This window comes from Lycium barbarum, chromosome 9 (genome assembly GCF_019175385.1).
Source record: "Lycium barbarum isolate Lr01 chromosome 9, ASM1917538v2, whole genome shotgun sequence".
Classification (NCBI taxonomy): Eukaryota; Viridiplantae; Streptophyta; class Magnoliopsida; order Solanales; family Solanaceae; genus Lycium; species Lycium barbarum.
Genome location: NC_083345.1, coordinates 512,599 through 535,403, shown reverse-complemented (window position 1 = coordinate 535,403; position 22,805 = coordinate 512,599). Strand labels below are relative to the sequence as shown.

The window sequence follows — 22,805 nt, the reverse complement described above, 5'->3', positions numbered from 1 at the left end:
AGGGTTTTAGCTTCCAAAGTCAAATGCAGAATCGATTTGTTTGGATATAATTAAGGGACAGCTTTAGCTTAACATAATCCTTTGACCTAGAGTCCTACGGACTATGGAGTATCAGGGGAACACAAGTAGTCAAACAGACTAAAATCCAACCAAACCGATTTATTATGAGAGAACATAGGGAGAGAGATATAGAGATCTCTATCTTATGAGTTTCAAACATCCGAGTTTGTTCTAAATTAGTAATATATACATATTCCATGGATATTAACACAAATATAAGGTTCGAATTAAAGCTATTTGGTTCGGTGAACCTATAACCTAAGACCTAGCTCTGTACGTATTTGTAAACCAAGGATAGAGAAAACGAGAGGAGGTAAATCCATACATCTTAGGGATCGTTTATTTACTTACCAATAAAGTGGAGATTATAATGCAAACATTGTTTATAAAATGATTAACAATAAAAAAATTATTATGCTGCACGTGTTCTTATTTTACATTCTATCCCCTCTGTTCCAAAATACGTATCACTTTAACAAAAAAAATTTGTTCCAGAATGAGTGTCACGGAATTCAAGACAACAATTAGCAAGTGTTTTTAACTATACACTTAGTGGTCGTTTGGTTTAAGGACTCATTAGTCCGGGGATTATAATTCCGGGACTAATTTATCCCATCTATTGGGATTATTTTATACCATCTAAAAGATGGTATAAAATAATCCCAGTATAAGTGGGTTAAGAAGGTATAAGCTGGGTTATCCCAACACTAATTTTTATACCATGTTTGGTACAAGGTATAAATTTATCCCAGCACTAATTTATACCTTATACCAAACATGGTATAAAAATTAGTGCTGGGATAACCCAGCTTATACCTTAAACCAAACGACCCCTTAGTGTTAAAGAAGTATATTGCCCAATTTAAAAAAAAAACGTCGAATAAATAGGGATAATTTAGTAAACTCCGTATTGTATTTATTGATCTCTTAATGAATGTGATGTTTGTTAAGATGACACTTACTTTGAGACGGAAGAATATCTCGCATTACCGTATATATATTTCCACACTATATTCAGCACAATTTATTACGAATATTATTTAATTTAATAGTAATATTTAATATCATCAACCTACACTAATTACCGGATGAATACTTTTATTTTGTTTAATTAATGTGGCCCAACCAAACATTTTATTAATTTTCGCTTTATTGACGAGGTTTCGAATCCAAGTTGTAATACCTTTCCCCATTTTCTCTGCCTTCCCAGCCCCTATGTAAAAAAAATAAAAAAATATTTCTCTGGGCGGGTTTTGTTGGTATTGATAAGGTTCAAAAGTAAAACAGAAAGTTTGGCGGGAGTGAATTATAGCAGTATAAATACATGCAGAATTGAGCATTTCCTTGTAGTGGAAGCTTGGATCCAAATTAGGGTTTTATTCTAACGATGCTGAAAGGTCGAGAAAGCTTAGTCAGATTAATTGGTCGCCGTCGCCGTCATCGCCGTCACTCTCTTCTCACCTCTACTCAGGTACATCACTTTTGGTCCCCTAATTTCATTTTTTGGTTGTGAATTTAGGCTAAACACATTTAACCGTTAATTAATTCAAATGTATGGTTTCGGCATGTGAAGAGGAGGTGTGAGAGATTGGCTATAACAGGAGTTAAAAGTAGGTCGAAGAAGAAGAGGTGATTTGATGATACATTTTTGTTGTGAATTTAGGCTAAACACATATATAGCCTTTACTTAATTCAAATGTCTGGTATTCACCTCAAATTAGGGAGTAACAATACAGTAACATGAATAATTAAACAGAAAAGGGCCAAACATACCCCTCTACATTCAGAAATGGTTTAAATATACCGCCGTTATGCTTTTGGTCCGAATATACCCTGTTGTTATACTTTGGCATTGATAAGCCCCTCATTTTAATGGAGGGACACGTGTCATCATCCTATTGGCCTATTTTAACTATCTCCTAATTAATTAATAAATCCAACCCATAACCCGGTATCCAATTAAAAGACTCATACCTGTACCTGGAAAATTTGAGGCAAGCTTCAAAAAGCTTCTTCAATGGCGGCTGCTGCTGATTCATTTCTGAAAATTCACAAGCATGGGGATCAAAAGTGAACATTACAATTAATTGAAGGTTATATGTGCTTAACCATATATCACATGGACCAACAACAACATACCCAGTGTAATCCCACAATTGGGGTCTAGGGAGAATATGGAGGGTAGGATGTACGCAGACCTTAGCTCTACCTTTGTGGGGTAGAGAGTCTGTTTCCGATAGACCCTCGGCTCAAAAGAAACTTAGTCGATGCAGGATTACAAGGAAAATAAGACAACAAAATATCAAGATACAAAACAAATAAAGCAACACATAGTAATACACACAAAAGTTTTATCACATGGACCAAAAACAGAATTTACCAATACTGGGATACCACAGCTATATTCATTTCAAGTTTTGCTTAATTTTGATGAAAGCTATTCATTTTAGGGACTTGAAATTGCTCCTAAGGAAGATAAGGATGAGGTAAGCACTGTTAATGGAAATGGAAATGAAGGTGAAGAAATGGTTGATTGTCCTGTATGTCGAAAGAAGGTTCGAGGCGAGATTAACTCTCATTTAGGTATATTCTTACTTTAGTGTTATGTGGAGTTGTTTGTGATTTTCATGTTAATTAAATTGTATTTTTGAGTTGGAATTTTCTTCCCTTTTTAGCTCAATAGTAGAGTAAATGTGGTATCTTGTCATGTTTTATGCGTGTTGCAATCGTGCTTCGGATTGAAGGAAAATGTTTAAGTTGCTGGAGAAGGTCAGATGCAGATTTAGGTGAACCCACTAGCTTTGGTTCATAACCCTATGCATGTGAAACCCCCCCACTAGATAAGTACATATAATAGATTTTGAGTACAGTAAATCAAATGGGCTGTGGTAGAATTTAGAACTCGAACACATAAAGTTTAAATACTAGATCTGCCTCTGGAGGAGGTATTTGAAGTGTTAAATTTCTTATGTTATCATTTGTTAATTATGGATGAGTTATTGACTTATTTCCAGAATGTTGATGAATTATGTTAGGATGGAGAAGGCATTTTGTACAAACACAATGTAAATATAAGTTAGTGGAAAATTCTTGCTTTCAAAATTTAAAGAATTCATTTTGCAATTGTTGACACTCTTTGTGAGTATTCCTTCTGCAGTTTGTGTTTAATTGACATCATAGATAAAAGAAGATCTCACGAAAAGAACATATTGGTTAAGACTTAAGAGAGACTCATGTTCTTTGCCTGTACTACTTAGGCATCGTATGAATTTAACAATTTGACATATTCACTAGACTACTAATTCTCAGTATTGAGCAGACATAAGATCCGGTTTTACAAGGTAACATACAATCGCAGAAAGAGAACCATGAAATTTAGTCGTCTCTCTTACACCTCTTTTCCTTTTGCCAAGTCTAAAACCAGCCTTTTTTTGTTGCAACAAGTTCATTAATTTGTTTTAATCTGATGTGTTCTTTTGTTCATTTAACTTGAGCTATGTGAAAACTTACAGCGGAATGTGATTTTCTCAGATAAGTGCCTTGCTAGAGGAACTAAGCGAAAATTGAGTCAGTGCACCCTTTTCCAGTTGAAATTCTGCACACGACCTAAAGTAACAGTCTCATCAGTCGAGTCAAACTTTACAAGGACCGACGTTGGTCCGAGAGCCGGTGATGGTAATATCTGTGATCTGGCTTCTGAAATTAGCAGCTCAGATGGTCCCGAAAATAATGTACAAGATGAGTCCAATTCATCATCAGTCTCACTTACTTTGACAACCAACAGATCCAAAATTTGTACAGGAGAGAGTAGTATTTGTAATGGGGTTAATAGAATGGAAAACTTAGATGGTCTCGTCAAATTGGATGATGAATGCAAACTTCTGTCTGGTGCAAAGTCCACAATTTCTAGGCTAGAGGATTCTCCTCACCACCAAATAAGTGATGATAGAATTGACAACATCACACACTCACCTTTGTCACCTTCTGAAAACAGGACGTCTAAATGTGTGGAACCTTTGGAAGATGATGATAACTCTAAGATTTTGCTGGATACTTTCATTGTTGGCCGTAAGTTTGGTGATGACATAGAGTTAACTATTGGAGCAATGGTAATGCTGTCAAGGGATTCCCAGAATGTCAAGGATCCGAATGCAATCAAGGTTGATTTTCACTATGGTTATCTTTAATTGATAACATTGTATCTGAAGTATGTGTCTGAAACGCATAGCTTGTATGTTCTGGCAGGTTCTGACGGAAGATACTGGTCAGAGTAAAGAGCTAGGTTTCATTCCCAGGGAATTGGCACAGTATTTATCTCCATTGATAGACAAGTTCCAACTGATGTTTGAGGTAATCAATACTAGACATTTTGTGGTCATATTCTAAGTTTTTCCATTTCCCTCACAAGCTTCAACTTACCTTAACCTTTGTTGTAATTGTAATTGAATATTTAAAGCATATAGTATGAGCCACTGCAGAATCTACCACGTTATTTGCTAATGAGACTATTGGGCCTGTTAAAGGGTGTTCAATAACCTCCCCTTCTAAAAAAAAGGTGTTCAATAACCTCCGAGTGCAAGGAATCCTATACAAAATTGAATTAGCATTTTAACGATTTAAGAAAAGGCAATGAGAGCTCCGACTTGCTGTGCTATCTAGTAAATAGTTATTTCCATCAATTCAAATCCTGGATTTTTGAATGTATGGACTGATCACTAACTTACATGGATTCAGGGACATATAACTTCTATTCCACAGCATCCTCGTGCAGTTGTCCCAATTCAGATATGTTCCTCTAGCATTGGGTCTTTTGACGAAAAGGACTCCTCTAGTTTCCAAGAATTCAATTCCTTTCGAAGAAATGCTCTATGTGCTGCTGAATTCTCCAAGACTCACCCTCCTATCCCTGCAAAATACCAGCATAACCTTCTACTTTTACTAAAAGAGGTTTTGAAGAGCAATGCACACCTTTTCACTGAAGGCGAGAAGACCTTATTGAGTAGGATTTTCAGCACTTAGATCATCCCAGTTAGTCCTTGATAACTTTGCGTATATAACTCTGTTTTTTTTCCTCTGTTGGTACAGAATCTTTTTTATCACTCTCAGATGATAGTCAAAGGCTCTTTGCTCGGCTTTATGCACGTAAAGGTGTTCAACTTTAATCGCTCTTTTGGCTTGCAACTGTAATATTCTAGAGTTGGTCAGTTTCGGAATCTTTACGGACGAAATAGCCTTGCTTTATTTATGGAATTCACATATGCTACTCGTTTAATAAGTCATTAGACCTTTCAATGTCTGGGAAGATTTGAAACATGATACTCAGTTGTGCTTCCCGTTTTATTGGAAATGACTTATTGCTGTGTCCTTTTTTTCTTTTCTCAATAACATCGGTGTGGGTCAGCTTGCCTCAGCCATTCTATCGGGTCCCTGCATCCTTCTATCAGTATAAATTATCGGGTAATTCCTCTACCAAGACTTAGATAGATTGAGAAAAGTCACCTAACTCTCTTGCCTCTGCTAAAATTTGAACCTTGGTCGCCTTTGGTCTTCATTCCAGCTTCAGCTACTACTAGACTGGGTGTAACTAGTTAGTACTATTTTCATGATATCATTATTTTTCAGACACTACTTTTCCTGACTGCTACAGACCCATAATTGATTCTTGGTATGAGCAGGATACACTTGCATGTAAAGACGCAGGACAATACTGTAGTGCCATCACCTCAATTATCATTGTCGGTCCTATTGGATTCAACTTGCTGATTTCCCAATAAATTTCGGCTTGTGGTTCCATATGCTAATAATGGAGCATTCTGCATGAAAAGGATATATTATTTGGTTTTTAGGAGCTTCCCTTAATTGTTGTCTAGCTTTTGACATTTAATGTAGTTCGTCCTCTAAATTATCACTTAAAGGTTTTACTCATCAAACACATTATCTTTTATATTTTTTATCTGGATTGGATTAGCTTGTAAAATTATAAATTGCAATCAAGTTTTCCTCAAAAGTAGAACTCAGCTATCTGAACCCCACTCATGAGAGGTAATTTTCTTGAAGTGGAAGTAGTTATTTATGTGATTCCTACCTGCAAGTTCGGAAGAACCTTAAGACTCGTTATACTTCATTTACTGGGTCGATAAGTTATCTATCAGAAAAGTATGCCCTAACTTTGAAAAGAAAGTGGGAGAATCAATTCTTATTTTTAAGCTAGTGAAGGATACTAGTCTACAGAGGTCCCAATGTCTTTGCATTCCTATTGCTGGAAAAAAGCTTCTAAATTAATTGTCAAATTTTTGCTGTTATAATAACCTCAAGTATCATAGATATTTTCAACTCAGATGCAATTGTGGTGAGGTGCAGCTTTGGTATCATATCTTAGTGTTCAACCATATCATATGCTGGACATATTTTAACATTCTTAGGATCCCAGTTGCAGACTGAGTACAACTTTAGGTGATTAGCTTGAAGTTGGGCAACACGTGATACTGCTGTTTATTGAAATTCACAAAGTTGTCAATGATACATGTGAACATGGTACTAACTTATCCACACAAAAGAGAAAAAAAAATGGCAAATGTACGAGACCACGGTAATAATGCATAGGCCCTTTTCTACTTAATGTTAAATTACCTGCCCTGCTTGACTGATAATTCAGCTGCTATTAGGATCATATCAGAAGGGTGTGGTTTCAGTTTCCTTAATTTGCACGACCCAATGCTTATAATATTGTGTTTTGTTTTTGTGAATACTTGAAAATTTGAATGGTCCATTACTGGATGAGTCAAGAAGTTTCTTGATCATATGAGGTTCCTTTTTTCTTACCTTAGGTCCATGGTTTCGGATGGCTAGCATATCATATGCCGAAATATGTGATTATGAAGAAGCTGTTAAGGGGCTTTCTGGTAGACACATTGTATTACATTGTGGTAAATTCTATGTAGTCTTGTTTTAAGAGTAGCTGAATGCAACATCATCTAAGTCATTTTTTTTACTTTGCAGAAGCAGAATGTGTTTCTTTATTCGAATCAATTGATAAACTACAAATTGATGACTTAAAGGAGGTTTTGAATGTTCTTAATGTTGGTGAACTACGGGACCTTGTCTGTAGTCTTAACAAGGTTTGTGTTTTATCTATTTTAATATCTACAAATTGATGAATTTGCTTGTGCCTGAAGGTCTTCCTAGCATACTCTCTCGTGAGGTAAAAAAAAGTAGCTATCCTTAGGATCATGAAAAGTTTGGAGCATTATGGAAGGTTCCATCTAAATTTGATTGATGCCATAGTTAATGCTCCAATAAGAAATTGGCTTCTGATGACTACACAGAAACAGGATACTGTGTGGACAGATACGGGCCATACAATTCGTAGCACTAACGTCATTTGTTCTTTACATGCATTGTGTTAAAGCGAGTGGAAAATCAGATTTCTTTTGTGTGTTCTGAAATATATGCTGAGATTCAATCTGTACACTAGGTTACTAATCTTTGTCTCTTGTAACTTTCTACTGGGTTGGCATCCCCTTAGGGGCCATATCAATACAACTTTCAATATTTACCTATCAAAGATTGATTAATCTTTATTAGCTGGGGAAACGAAGTAGTAGTTTTTCCATACGAAGGAAAAGAACAAAGGAAAATAAATAAAGTATTACTTTGTCAGAGCTTGTGCTTGCCTTCAGTCTTCTCTGGATCTGTTCAGTGCTTAATTTCTGTATGACTAAGCTTGGTTTGCACGAGGGAGAGATATAAGGAAAGTAGAGTGATTGTCTTCTGTGCAATTGAGGAAAATGTGAAAATTTAAGTTTAAAAGAAATAAATAAATAGATTCGGGTAGGTGGTACAGAAAAAAAAAATCCATTTTGCTTCTCCACCTGCTGTCATAATAGCTGCGCTGCAGGCAACAGCTGTAAGTTTTTAGTAGTTGTTTCTCTGAGGTGTTCTCATTGATTAACTGCCTGAAATATTTTCTCTTCCAAAATTTTGTCTGATATTAGTTGTAGTCATATCAGGATCTCTTGGAAGATTAGGCTTACTGATTTTGTGTCTCTGAAGTAAAATATTCTAGATACTACTTAAATGTTCATTGCATTCTCCCTTTTGTTTGTGGGAATTCCATGTTCAATGATAATGGCGTTTCGATTGACTTGGTTGAGTTACATTTATCTTTCTTACGAGTGTGCTCTATTTTGAGATTTAGCTCAGTCACATAAGAAGATCACCCAGAATTCTGATCATGGTACTAGGAAGCAAGATTATGTTGCTCGGGTTCTTGGTGCATATGAAAGTGGTTTATGGTATGTTGTTTTTAAATTTTTTATTCCTCGGTTGTCACTCTGTACCACACCTTAATACTCTTTCATGTAATTTCTTCAAAATGCCATCAATGCAGCCCCAACCTTCCAAGTATGATTCTAGGGAAAACTGGAAGTTGTGTCCGGATATCTGCATCAGCTGAATCTGTCTTTTGGCGTGCCGAGGTGATTTTTGAGAAATTTCTATTATGTTGTCTAGCCTTATAGTCTATGTAAACATTGTTTGTTTGACATGTGCCCTTCTTAACTTTTTGTTCCTTTAGAGGCTATTTTTTCTGAATGGAGAGCAAGACCTGTCGGCATTTTTACTTGTCGACTTGGGCATTGTGAAATATCCTGCTTACAACTGCATATTCACAGACCAAATTTTTCCAGACAGAAGTGACCTATTGTCTTATGAGGAGGTACACTTAACCCTTGTGTAAAGATACTTCCCCCCCCCTTAGTAGCTATCCAAAAGAAAAAAAAAGATTTTTCCTTTTATTTAGTTTGAATTTAATGCCCTTAGGCCATTGAGGTTGCACAAGGTATGGATGAGTCTCTTGACGAGAACAACAATGAGTTGGTATCAAGATGCATTGAGATTTCTGCCTCTCACGTATCTAGCTTTGTGGAGGAAGATAGATCATCAGATTCTGGGTCGATGGCTGCATTTCTATCTTGCTTTTCAGCCAGTTGGGTCTATTCTAAGGTGATCCTGTTGGGTGTTTCTTTCCTGGAGCATGAACGTAGGTGAGGAGGTCCAACATGCTTGATTAGAAGTTATTCTCTAATGATCTTAACTTTTGTGAACTTTCAACAGAGTTCATTCTTTGAACAACAATATTAATTTAATAACAGATTATTCTGGAAATTAGCTTCATCCCCTAGAAACCTTAAGTTGCAATTTATATAGTCCATGATCCACGAGGAAGAATTCCACAGTATAATAGCTCAGTTAAATTAATGAATATGAAATGATTCTCTTGTATCACACCAATCAGGCCAGAGGACCTTTTCTGAAAAAGAAAAGTTTATGTCTAAAGGAATGAGAAGACTAGAGAAGAGTATTTTGCATGTTTCAGATGCATAAAACAGAAGGGGAGAGTTCTATAGTGAAGTTCACAAAGACTATATCTGCCACCCCCCCCCCCCCCCCCCCCTCTCCTTTTCTCTGGGTTGTCTTCCATTACTCCAGCAAAAGTAGGGGGTAGTGGTGCGTGTTACGGTTGAAAGAAGAAGAGAAAATCTGTCACATGGTAAGCTCTTGTAAATAGGGTTATGTTTTATGTCGAGTTCCATAAGATGGTTAATTTCTGATATGTTGAGTTCCGTAAGATGGTTAATTTCTGATATGTTGAGTTTCCATAATTGGGGAAAATAGTCATTTGTATTTAGACAGTAAATTTTGATCGAGGTTTGTCTTCACTTAGCTGTTAAGAGTTTCCTATTTCATGAAATCATACTTGTCTTAAAAGTTCAATAGTTAGGTATTTGTAAGTGAGTCTCATTCTCCTAAGACTTGGTTTCTCTTTTCTGGAACCTTCAAGTACTCATTTTATTATCTTACTCATTGGAGCTATGGAGCACATACTCATTTATGTTATTTTCTATTAGGAAAAAGTCCAAATATACTCCTAAGTATTAGAAACTTTTTATCTTTAAGTATCTCATATAATCTTCTTTAGTAATTAGAGTGAATCTATGAAGCACATTTTCTTTTAGAAGGTTACACGCCTTATTGTCTGTTTCATGACATGAGTGGGTATTCTGCTTGTTTGGCCTTCTTCAACCATTTTTTCCTTCCATCACTTGACTGTACAGAGTTTAGTCCCTGATATGTGTTGTATGCCGATCAACAAAAGAGGGAAAGGAAAAATGGTAGAGCCGTAGAGGTAAAACACAGATCTTTATATTGGTATATATAAATGTAGAAATTATTTAATTGTTCAAGGCAACAAGTGCCATTGAATTGTCTTTAAAGTTAGAGAATACACTTGTCCCTCATTGGTTGTGTAAGGGTTACCAAAGGGGTTTGTTCTTGGGGCTCCACCCATTGCTTAAGATTTTGGGTTGGATGCTCAAATTCTTTCACATGGTATCAAAGCCGCAATGCTTTCTCTCTTCATATTCTATCGTTTTGGGCTTCTCTCTCAACTAAACCCATAGAGTTGTCTGTTTCAATTCAGTTCATCGAGCCACAAACTTTGCTCCAAGCCCGCTCCTTAGCCTGTTGAGCCTACTCACCGTCCAGGCAGTCTTTTCAGCCTGTTGAACATCTTTTCTACATCAGGTCAGCTCTTCAATCTTCTCAAAAGAAAGACCCCAAGAAAATCAGTGTTCATGTGTAAACCCCAAAATCGGGTTACGCGTGTGGGAGGGTGTTAGAGAATACACTTGTCCCTATTGATTGTGTAGGGTTATCAAAGAGTTTTCTAATGTCCGAGGCAACTCCATGCATTGCCTTAAGGTTTTAGGTTAGATTCTCAGATTCTTTCAGAAGATTGACATCAGTTCTTCCAACAAGTGATGTCTGTGTGCATGTTTTCTCATTGGAACTGGTTTATGAACTCGCGCACTGTTTAACAATATTCTCATTGGAACTGGTTTATGATCTGGCGAGGGCTAGTTAGGCTGGTGAATTGAATTGAGTGAATGGCCTGGAGGTCGTCTTTAAAAGTGGACTTATTTCAGGTGTCTTATGAGCCTCTGAGAATATTGTTAAACAGTGTGCGAGTTCATGCTATGGCAAAAAATTAATGGGAATAGAGTCAGGTGGATAAATATATACACTCTTCATTGGACATTTTCTTGTAATGGTGGTGATACTGTTCTAAGTGAAGTTGCTTGTGTTTTTGGAATTTAGTGGGTATACTTTTTCAGGTATAAAGATGCAATCGATTTGCTTAAGCTGCTGCTAGTTAAATTTAAATCTGATCGAAGAAGGGGATATTGGACTCTGAGGCTCTCAGTTGATTTGGAGCATGTTGGGTGCCTTGATGAGAGTCTTGAAGTAGCTGAAAAGGGGTTGCTAGATCCTTGGGTTCGTGCTGGCTCTATAGTGGCTCTACAGAGGCGGGTTCTGCGGTTGGGGAAGCCCCCTAGACGATGGAAAACTCCCAGTTTTTCGGATTCCGTCAATAGGAAGATAGTGGAGGTAATTCATTCTATCTCCTATGAGTTTCTCTGATGGACCCCTTTGCACTTCTGCCACTCTCTTAAGATATCAGTATCACACTACAGTTTCAGATTCATCCTCCTCCTTGATGATTATTTGGTAGGCGTTTGGCCATGCGATTGAAATCATGATTTTATATTTTGATTTCAAATCGGCATTTGTTTATGAAATTTGCACAAAATATCAACTTCAACTTCATATCATGATTTCAAATCCCAAATTCTCCCGAAAGGTATGATTTGGGATTCCAAATCAAGGTTTCAATTTTTTTTAAATGTAAAACTTGACCCATAAGTTTATATTTTGTAAAAAAAGATCCATAAGTTGGTAGATATATTTACCAACCATTTATATCAAATATTAAAAGATCTGCAAGTTGATAACAAATTTACTCTTACCAATCATTTACCAAATTGCATTTACTTATACAACTCATGTTCAATTATCCTTGTTATTGAACTAAAGTTCGATCACTTGATGTTGTATTTTTTTAGAAAGGCGTTCTAGTAGTGTATTAATTTTGTTATGAACTTTGATTTGCTCATTTGGTAAGATTGTATCAGAATTGGAAAATTTTTGATGATTTTCACAACTTGTGGGGTTTTTATGTATATGAAAAAAAATATGACTTAAGAAATCCAAATTGCATGTCCTAACAAAACTTCAACTCCAAATCACCATGATTTCAAATTACTGATTTCATGTCATGATTTCAAATTATGTCCAAACGGCTCCTTAGGTTCATGTTCAGGGCAGACCGGTCAACTGCAAAACAGGGGTGAAGAATGTCTTTTATGGTGAGGATGGTAAACGTTGTGGAGTAGAAGAGCTTGCTCTAGAGTATTATGCTGGAGAAGGAGGATGCTGGCAGGGGGTTCACACTGAGAGTGGGATTTGGTTGACTATTTTCGGGCTCCTAATGTGGGACGTTGTATTTGCGGATGTACCAAATGTCTTCCGCACCAAATTTCAGGTATTACCTGCTTGATGTTTTCCATAGACTTGGCTATTGTGGCCTTGCTATTGTCAGAACTTCTATGCTAAATGGTTGGGCTGATAAGTGATAACTCCGTTGATAATTCAGTTACACGACATGAAACTATTACTACAGCAGATAACACTAGCTTTGCTTAACGATTAAAGAAACAATATGCTTAACTTCATAGTTAGTGAGCAATGCGAAAGTTGATGATTATGTTTCTCATGTTTTGCAAAATTTATCCTATTATACTAGGTTCCTTCTAAGTTCTGCTCAACGGTGATAATAGTATTTTAAAATAGGATCCAATGTGTTCTCAGAAGACACTATTTTTCCTTGTTCCTCAAGTCCCCTTTAATGAGTGATGATGGTTGTTTACTTTTGTTTTCTTTAATAAACAATTTTTTTTTGGGAGCCAAATGCAATGTACTATCACATGCTGGATCTACAATCACTGTTCAAACTAGTTGGAAAAGATAATGCTGAACTGTTAAATAGCTTAAATACTCCATTGTCTCATTTTATGTTTGACATTCATGGTTTGCTATTCAGCTTTTTGATCTGCAAGAAATTCTTGAGAAATAAAGTCTTTTTGCACAGACTGCACCTTTGGATCTGGAAACTGATAGCTTTTATGAAGTCAGAAGGGGTCTTGTAGAAGCTCTTCTAGATAAGATTGAGCATGGCATGGCGGAAGAGTTACTTATCATGTCATGGGAATCACACGTGGGAACAGCCTGTAGGGGAGTCAACTGGGACAAGCATTCCCTTTCTGAGCTCCGAGCAGCTGTTACATGCATCGGGGGTCCTTGTCTTGCGTCAATCTGTCGGAATTTGGCTCAAGATTACAGGAGCTGGTCGAGTGGAATGCCTGACTTATTGCTGTGGCGCTTCCATGACGACTACAGAGGTGAAGCAAAGCTCGTTGAAGTGAAAGGCCCCAGAGACAGACTTTCGGAACAACAACGTGCATGGCTACTCTTTTTAATGGACTGTGGCTTCAATGTTGAGGTATGCAAAGTGAGTCATGCCCCAATATAGTGGTGGAAATTTGCATGGCAAGCCATCCCATAAGAAGAAGATATGGGTTGGTTAAGAGTTATCAACAATTTACGACACTCCAAGTAGAGATGATATGAGTTATACCTAGATTGAGTCACAATTTAGCTTACTACCCAGTTATACAGATCAAGCATTTGATTTGGCTGTAAAGATGGGTACCTCCCATGCCACAATATTTACCATAAAGGATAAAGAAAAGAAAATTTTCAGAGCCATTACTTTACACATAAAGAGTTGCATCAAGTGAAGGTTGGCACTTGGCAGAGGCAGTTAGTCCAGAATTCAGAGGAATCAAGACTGTAAAGTAGCAACCATGAGATTTACTTGTTTTCACTGTGAACTGGCTAATTGCCTCAAATCTTCTATCTAATTCCGTTTTTCCTGTCGACTTTATTCTTGTACAAGAATGCTACCTTTTTTTAATTGTATTGTTGTTATTGTAATATTTTACTTTGAGGTGATCACTAGTATTACCGAGGTTATCAAAGATCTTTTAATTCGTTGAAGCTTCCATCTTTCTTGTGCCCTTTGATAGAGAGGTTTTTAATTAACGACTTAATTGATGAAGTACAATGCAAACTAAGAACCAATATATTCTGAAAAGATCGTGCAAAGCAACACATGGAGTTCGCTAGCTGATAATTTTGTTCCCCTCGGAAAACACAGGTCCCATATACTGCTGTCAAGTCCGCAAGTCAGATAGGGTATGACCGGGTTGAAAATGGGATAGACAAAAACGAATAAGCCCATGAGCCTGTTTGGATTGACTTATTTTAGGTGCTTTTAAGCCAAAATAGCTTTTAAGCACTTTTGTGGTGTTTGAATAATACAAAAAAGTGCTTTTAGGCACTTGTTTTTAAGCCAAAACAAGAAAAATAAGCTACAATTCCTAACTTATGGCTTTTGGCTTATAAGTCAAAAGTCACAAGCCCATCCAAACGGGCTCACATATCTAATAACGGATAATATAGGTTCCCATATTATGCATAGCTTCTTGATATTACCATATTCCTAGCCTTGATTTATGTTGTCGTCGTTTTCTTGGCTTTGCTTACTAATCATTCTTAGCTGTAAATCTGTAATGTTCATATAGATCTCGCAGAAAAAATATTTTTCCAACAAGAGAGTACTCTACACCTTTAAGGGGTAAAAACAAATGCAAAACTAGCTCTTCTCTGTTTCACCATCAATAAACCATACAAGCCGATAATCATACGAAAATAACATGCACATGCATACAAAGTGACCTTAAACATAGGATCCCCAGGCCACCAACTGCAATTGTTAAGACGAGTTCTTCAGTCAATCTTCTCGGTCTTTCTTTCTGATAGGAATATTGTCACACACGCGCGAGTTTTGTATTTGACCACTTCTGTAAAACATCTTACAACAATAGTAACTACTTCAGTCCCCAACATATTGGGTTCGAGCTTGAACCATATTTCTTTATGTAAGCTCAAGTCATTTAGACCAAATAAAAAATTATAAATAATAGTGATAATACTACTATTAGAAATTCTCTATATTATTGCTGCCATATAAATCTACGATAAGGTCAAAATACTCCTAGAAAATGATAGGTTTATGAGCAATGTAACTAACAGGACTAAAACATATTCTCAACAAGTTGATATCACCTCTATGGAACTTTTTTCATCTTTTATGCTCTATCTTTAGTTAAATTCAGATTAATTCAAAGAAATTGTGAGTCTTTCGAAACAACTTCGATCCCTGTGATCTCTTATCTATCTCACCCTTTTTTAATACTTTCACTTACCATAATTTCATATCTATGGATTGGTGTATTGGTAGGTCGACGCAAAATAAACCATCTAATCTTAATTGTTAACGATGTTGTTAAAATTAGATATTCAGACTAAATTAGACAAAAGAAGTTTTATGAATAAAATATATAAAAGGTGAAGCCTTTATATCCATATGAAAATCATTTCATGTTTGAAATATTTGATTACGCAAGCAGAGGGAGCATTTTTCTTTTTCTGTTTTACCTAAAAGAAAGGAACTATATTAGATTTGGATACGATTCTTTAAGCATCATTTTAATCTAAGTCAGCAAAGGTATTTGAAAACAGGAAAAAGGAAATCTAAATAGTCTCTTTTATCATGGAGAATAAGATTAAAAAAAAAAAAAAATCATATTCTCTGGCTACCATTAGTATCTTCTAGTCGGAATCTCAAACCTCCTAATTCTTTGTCGTAATATGAAGATTCTTTTTCCACACTGCTTAAATGCTTAAACAAGGGTTAAATTCTTTTCAACGGAACTTGGAACCTGTAACAAGATCTATTCACTACAAAAAAATAAGTAATTTGTGGAGGTTGGAAGTTGCAATTCGCGGAGTTTTTAGCCTCCTTTAGCAAATAGTGGAGGTTAAAACGTCTGCAAATTGCAACTTTCAACCTCCGCAAATTACCCATTTTTTTTATAGTGATTTAGGGATGCAAACCAGAAAAGAGATTATCAATGGTACAATATACTATTTACAATTTTAAAAGAAAACACAGCTTATATCATGACAAATTTAATATTTATATGTGAGTGCATATTGAAAGTGTAATATGAATAAAAATGTTACGTAAATATATATATATATATATATAGAATTTAAACTCATGGGAAAATAAGCATCGCGTGTACCTTTATCAATGTAGGAAACGAACTCTCTTTCTTATTTGTTTTATTTGGTTAATTGAACTTAGTTATGATACTACATATTATGCTATAAGATGAGGAGATTTCCCTTTATTAGCCTTTGATGACTCTCAATTCCTATGGAATATAAGGTGTTTGGCTGCATGTCACAGAATCAGCATATAATTAACTTTATTGGTATGTAAGCATTTATTCATTTTGCAACTCCAATTGCAAAAATTTCATCCATCCATTAGAATCCAACTGGTATATAGGTACATACACAAATTAAACCCCACTCTAAAGGCGACAGGGTTCATCATCGGAATCCTCTGTATAAGAAATTTATATGGCATAATATAAAGCGAGAATTATTTTTATGTACATGTAGAAAATGCTTAATTTTCTGATCTTTTTAATATTTTTACTTTTTTAATACTTTTAATTTCGTCAATAAAATTTTTAGCTCCGCCATCGCCCATTGATCCCACCCCTTGCAATTCACAAACCCTATCACTTGCCCACCCACAAGAATCTTCCCACATTTGTGGAAGAATCTGATTATGTCATAGAAATATTCCACTTTGAGACCCCACCCTTCTTTTATCATTCTTCTCACCAATCAAATCATGTTTCTTGATTCAATTCTAATTTATTTACTGATATCTTACCTAATAATATCTCTATGTACATTATATTGGGTTTGTTACATTGTTTCGATTTTCGAACTATTAGATGTGCATCATTTAATTAAGCTTTGGAAAAGACAATCAACTTCTTTATAACTGTTTAAATTGTCTGTATATATTTTTGATGACTAACATCTAATATAACACACAACATGAATAATTGACTTTTCAAAGAAACTTGACCGTTATGATGAAATGTTGTTATAAATGATGAATGTTATAGAGAGGTTTGACCATAGTTTATAGCATGGTTGGTTATATTTCTCTTTCTTCTTCGTGATTAAAAAAGAAATAGAGGTTGCACACATATAAATGATATTTTCGCTAGAAAGAAAAACATATCCAACACTAAAATCGTTTTTGCTGCTCTTGAATGATCATTATAAGAGGAAAAAGCTAGTATTTTCAGTTACAGTTAAACGAATAAATGGACAATTGAAATAACTCCAAAATAGAAAACAGAATTGAGACAACCAGATTTGACATAATTAAATAATATGTTTATTGATGATGGAAAATCCTCAACGTCAGCTAGATTAAAAGGGATATATATAATATATGTTTTCTATTTAGCTAGATTCTTTCTTAGCGACATGCATGCATATTAATTAATTAATTAAAAAGAAAAAAAAAAGAGACAGTAGATTCTCACAAATAGGAGTTAAAATGACTTAGCTTGTGCAATTCTGAAGCTATAAATATGACCAAATTTCTTTGCAATTTACTCATCATTCTCAAGAATAATATACATATAAAAACAAGATATATACAATGTGTGACAAGATTTGCAAGTCTAATGGTAAACCATTGTCCCTTGATTCAACTTGTTTGCCTCTTCATAATCAATTAACAAGTGAAATTAGCTCACATGGAGAAAACAATGTTGAGAAAGAAAACAATATTGCTTTGAACAAATCCTTAGAAAACTCTATGGATTTGGAGAGTTTGGTTTATGTTGAGAATCAACATGTGAAATCCAACAGCTCTTTTCTTCATGCTGTCATTAATATGATTGGGATGCTTATAGGTGAGTTTCTTCTCAGTTTTTATAATACCTGAATAAGTTATTCAGTTTCATTCTTTTCGTTTCATATGTATTGTCCGGTTCGAAAGAAATTCAATTGAATTCCCTTAGTCAGATAATTATATCATTAAAAAACTATTAAGGAGTGTAATGGGACAGTGTCATCCATCCTTAACTAGAGGTGACAAGTTCAAGCCCGAGAATGAAGAATTTCTTGGTAACAAGCGCTTATCCTTTTACCGGGCCTACACGGCACACACGACTATGAGCTTATTCACCCAAATTTCCCCTTTTCAGGTTGTTTTCATTTTTAAAAGTGGTGTAAATATAGCCCTTGAGAATTATCCTTCTAGATAACACTAGACCCATAGATTGCTCAACCTTTACACATAAAATATCAAAATATCGTCTAAAGTTTGCAGTAACTTACACAATTTTTAGGCTAGCGTAATAACATTTCTCATACGATTTTTAATTTACTCAAAACAAATCTGTAAACCGTGGCCTAAAAAGTTTATAAGTTGCAAAGATATAAGTAAAAAGAGAATCATTTACTAAATAATTATTCCAAAAGGGGACAACTAGCTAGCTAGCAAAACATTTTGATTAGTCGTATCAGTGTACTTCGGATACCGAGTGCCTAATTACACATTCTTTCATGTATGTAATGTTTGCCTATTGTTATAACTTCACTCACAATTTTTTTTTAATTTTTCCTTATAGGTCTTGGACAACTATCAACTCCATATGCTTTAGAAAATGGAGGGTGCATCTCTTCTATCCTACTTATAGGACTTGGAGTAATATGTGCTTATACTTCCCATCTTCTTGGAAAATGTCTACAAAAAAATCCCAAATCAAAAGACTACAAAGATATTGGCCACCAAGCATTTGGAATAAAAGGAAGAATCATAATCACATCTTTTATATACTTAGGAATTTTCATGGCCCTTATTTCTTACACAATTTCCCTACATGACAACTTGTCCATTGTGTTTATAAACACAAATTTAAAGTTACAAGGGATTTTAATTCACTTATCTACTTCACAAATATTAACAACAATTGCTGTTCTTGTAGCTATTCCTAGCCTTTGGTTAAGAAATTTTTCTTCTATTTCTTTTCTTTCAAGTGTGGGAATTTTTATGTCACTTTTAATATTTGTGACTGTGGCATGTACTGCTATTTTTGGGGGTGTTAAAGCTAATCATGAAATACCAATTCTTCATATCCAAAATATTCCTTCAATATCTGGCCTTTATGTTTTCGGCTATGCTGGTCATATTGTTTTTCCTAATATCTACACAGCTATGAGAGACCCCTCAAAATTCACCAAGGTATGCGGTACTTTTAATTTTTGAACTAATTATTTCTTGATTTTCTTCATAGTGATCATAATAATCTTCTCATATATAATCCACGAGAATTAATGAAGCTCTTTTTCTAAATTAATAATAATGACTGTCATCACAACAATTAAAAAAAGGTTATTAGATACATGCATGCTAGAATAGGATTTAACTTATTAAAAGAGAGCAGGAATTAGCTACATACTATACAAACGACTTCCATCGCGAAACAACAAACATCCTTCATCACTATAACGATTAGAGACAGATTATCAAAAACTCCTATTAGTTACGGGCAATTTAGCGACAAATTTGGTAGCCAATTATATTACACTTAATGGGATGATTTATAGCCACACAATGTTTATGACTTGTTTTAGACCATAAGTTTTAAAAGGCCGCATAAAAAATAGCTCGTAGCTAGCATAATTTTGTGATAAAATTTATCATTAATTCGTCGCTAAATAGGATTAGCAACAAATTTTGTTGTTTAGTTACAAAATTTGTTTGTCGTTAATTTTTTTTTAACTGGATGCATTATTTTTTTATGTACTAATTATTAGTTTTATTGTGTTTGAAGGTATCAATAGTGAGCTTCTCACTTGTGACAACACTATATGTATCCTTAGCTTTCATGGGAGGAAAACTCTTTGGTCCACAAGTGAGTTCACAAATAACTCTAAGTATGCCCCACGACCAAATCATCACAAAAATTGCATTATGGGCAACAGTACTCACACCAATGACAAAATATGCATTGGAATTTGCACCATTTGCTATGGAGCTTGAAGAAAAATTGCCACATTTAATGAATTCTAAAGCTAAGATGATGATAAGAGGAATTGTGGGATCAATTTTGCTATTGATAATCTTGATTTTGGCCCTTTGTGTGCCTTATTTTGAGCATGTTCTTAGTCTCACTGGCTCATTAGTTAGTGTGGGTGTATGTGTGATCTTCCCTTGTGCTTTTTACACTAAGATTTTTTGGAAGGAAATTTCGAGGAGGGGCTTGGTTCTTAATGTTGTTCTCGTCATCATCGGCTTGTTCTTGGGAGTTTCTGGAACTATTTCTTCTTCTAAGTTACTGGTGAGAAGTCTGAAGAGGGCTCATGACTCAACCTAGAATCAGCTGTGAAGCATGCTCCTGCTTATGAATTTGTTGTTCTAGCTCAAATCATGCTATCTTCGAGAAAATAGTGGTCCGGAATGGGAAAAAAATAAGGTGGATTGTCTTTTGACTAGTTTGTAGTTTTTCTGGGGTTATCTAGAGGTTGAAGTGATTGTATTATACATAATATGTAGGTGGAAAGTTATTAGAGGAATCTTGCTTTGATAAAAGAGTGTACAAATTAGGTATATTAAGCATCTTATATGAATACAACAACTTCTACTGTATTTCTCTATTGCATATAAGTTATATACATTAGTGTAATTGCTTTATATATTTTCTTAAATCATGAGTGTAGTTATAATTCTTTTACACACTCAGGGATGACTCGACTATAAGGCCAATAAAGTAATCGCCTGAGGTCCTAATTTTTTTGGGGCCCAATTTTTCCCTTAAAAGATGTATTTTATATATACACTGTTGCCTCAATCGAAAAAAGTTTTTCCAAATTAAAATTGATAAAATCATATCTAAGATCAGCAATGTCACAAGAGAGACTGAATGAATTAGATCAATTGAAAAGGAATTGTTAGAACAAATCGATTATAAAACAATAATTAATGACTTCGCATCTGAAAAAGCTAAAAAAGTAAACGTTAAACAAAAATAGATATGATGATTTTTCCTTTAAAAAAATTAGGATCTCTGTACCCTCAATATTATTGAGAAGGCCCTGCATACACTATGCAATTTAAGTCCCTTTTTCCCCGAATGAAAGTCTTCGAGGCAGCTTTGTTAATTATTTTTCTTTTTTGGTGGAAGCATCATTAGTAATTCATCAAAATCAATTAATATATATATAAAAAATATAATCTAGAAAGTTCTAACTGATGATAAAAAAAATAGTTCTAACTGATTTTTCATTTGCAGTGATTTTTTGGATTTATTTAACCGAAATTCGATTGAAAGCACAAGGAAAAACATAGCTATTGACCTATACACAGTTCAAAGATTAAACTGCAATTTGTCCATAAACTTATTGAAAAAAATAAAAATAAAAATGAAGAATTTTGTGCATACACGTCAAACCGTGTTGGTTACATGATGATTCATATGACTTAGTCACTTGCTGACTTTGAAAGTACATTTTTTGTTATAAAAAAAGGTGATTAAATGCATTATCACTAAGAAATGTAAGAAGCCATCTTGTCTATTATATGCACAAACCTCAAAAGGACACACTTCTATAATTCTGGTTCTTGGCCTTAATTTCTTCCAAGTTTCTGCACGTCTTTGCATTTTTCTAAGGTACATACTCTCACAGTCTCACTTTATTTCGTTTTTAATCTTTCAATTTTGATTCTCCCTGCTTGCTAAATGAACATATATATGGCAATCAGAATTATCCGATAAATAAGTTTATGTACGGCATGAAGTCAACCAAGGTACTTTGTGTCGGGCAAAGCAAGAAGTTCAACACTTACATGTATTGATCATCTTTGACTGGTTGATATTAGCTGATAAGTTGGGTAAATTTCACAAATGACTACATAATTATAGTATTTTGTACTAGTCACAACATTATTATCTTGATAATCAAATGGTCACAATAGCTGAACAATAACCTTGAGATTGGTACATTTTCGGACTTGGATTTGCCTCTCCTCTTGGGGAAAAAAGAAAGAAATCTAGAGGTTATAATTGCCATTATTTTACTTCGTATTTAGCTTATATATACTAATAAAATAAAGGTAGAAATCAATAAAAATATTATTTTCTTTATTCTAAAATCTATCATGATAAAGTACATAAAAGAAATGATGAAAAAAAAAAAAGGATAATTCTCAACCAAGAGTTTATTGGTGAGTCTCCACATCTAATCTTTTCATGATCATTCATTTAAAAAGAGTAAAAAAGGTGGCAAAAATTAATTAAAAAAGAAAACCACCAGAAACTTATATTTTCTGGCCATCTGGCCATTTGGTTACCAATGTGATAGTCTTGTGAATTTTAAGTGACAAAACAAAGTCGTGTGACTTTGGCGAAAAAAAAAAAACAAATAGATATATGACTATATGCGAAATTTACCCCTTATCTTATCACCTGACAGATAAAATAATAAGCAGTTTTTTTTATTTTGATAGCTTCACTGCACATTGTGATGGTTCGTTGTTCTTTTATATTTAGGTACAAATATAAATCATGCAGATATTCGTCAAGACACTAACAGGCAAGACCATAACACTGGATGCTGAAACCTTTGACACCATTGATAATGTCAAAGCCCAAATCTATGAAAAAACAGGGATTGAAATAGATCATCAGAGGCTAATATTTGGTGGCAAGCAACTGGAAAATGGCACTGTGAAGGATTATGACATAAGAAAAGAGTCCACTCTTCATCTTGTTCTT

General features: G+C 34.7%; 2 protein-coding genes across 5 annotated transcripts; both read left to right on the top strand.

The window, feature by feature from the left end:
- The first annotated feature begins 1,274 nt into the window (after nucleotides 1–1,274).
- LOC132608765 (fanconi-associated nuclease 1 homolog) lies at nucleotides 1,275–14,076 on the top strand. Of its 4 annotated transcripts, none has more exons than XM_060322505.1 (15): nucleotides 1,275–1,531; nucleotides 2,511–2,643; nucleotides 3,592–4,220; nucleotides 4,306–4,410; nucleotides 4,795–5,059; nucleotides 5,146–5,208; nucleotides 6,888–6,986; nucleotides 7,060–7,178; nucleotides 8,263–8,354; nucleotides 8,450–8,537; nucleotides 8,636–8,776; nucleotides 8,881–9,104; nucleotides 11,235–11,508; nucleotides 12,269–12,502; nucleotides 13,061–13,195. In XM_060322505.1, the coding sequence occupies exons 1-15, from the start codon at nucleotides 1,448–1,450 to the stop codon at nucleotides 13,091–13,093; spliced, it is 2,583 nt and encodes an 860-aa protein (XP_060178488.1). In that variant the 5' UTR covers nucleotides 1,275–1,447; the 3' UTR covers nucleotides 13,094–13,195. The 4 variants fall into 4 exon arrangements, with proteins under 4 accessions (XP_060178488.1, XP_060178484.1, XP_060178485.1 ...); XM_060322501.1 differs by having other exon boundaries at nucleotides 1,281–1,531; nucleotides 13,109–14,076; XM_060322502.1 differs by having other exon boundaries at nucleotides 1,282–1,531; nucleotides 6,888–6,962; nucleotides 13,109–14,076.
- A 3,607-nt stretch (nucleotides 14,077–17,683) lies between these two features.
- Nucleotides 17,684–20,632, top strand: LOC132611475 (amino acid transporter AVT1H). Its single transcript, XM_060325899.1, has 4 exons — nucleotides 17,684–17,765; nucleotides 17,835–17,939; nucleotides 18,660–19,273; nucleotides 19,866–20,632. Exons 1-4 carry the CDS (start codon nucleotides 17,684–17,686, stop codon nucleotides 20,406–20,408), a joined length of 1,344 nt encoding a protein of 447 aa, XP_060181882.1. The 3' UTR covers nucleotides 20,409–20,632.
- The last annotated feature ends 2,173 nt before the right edge of the window (nucleotides 20,633–22,805 follow it).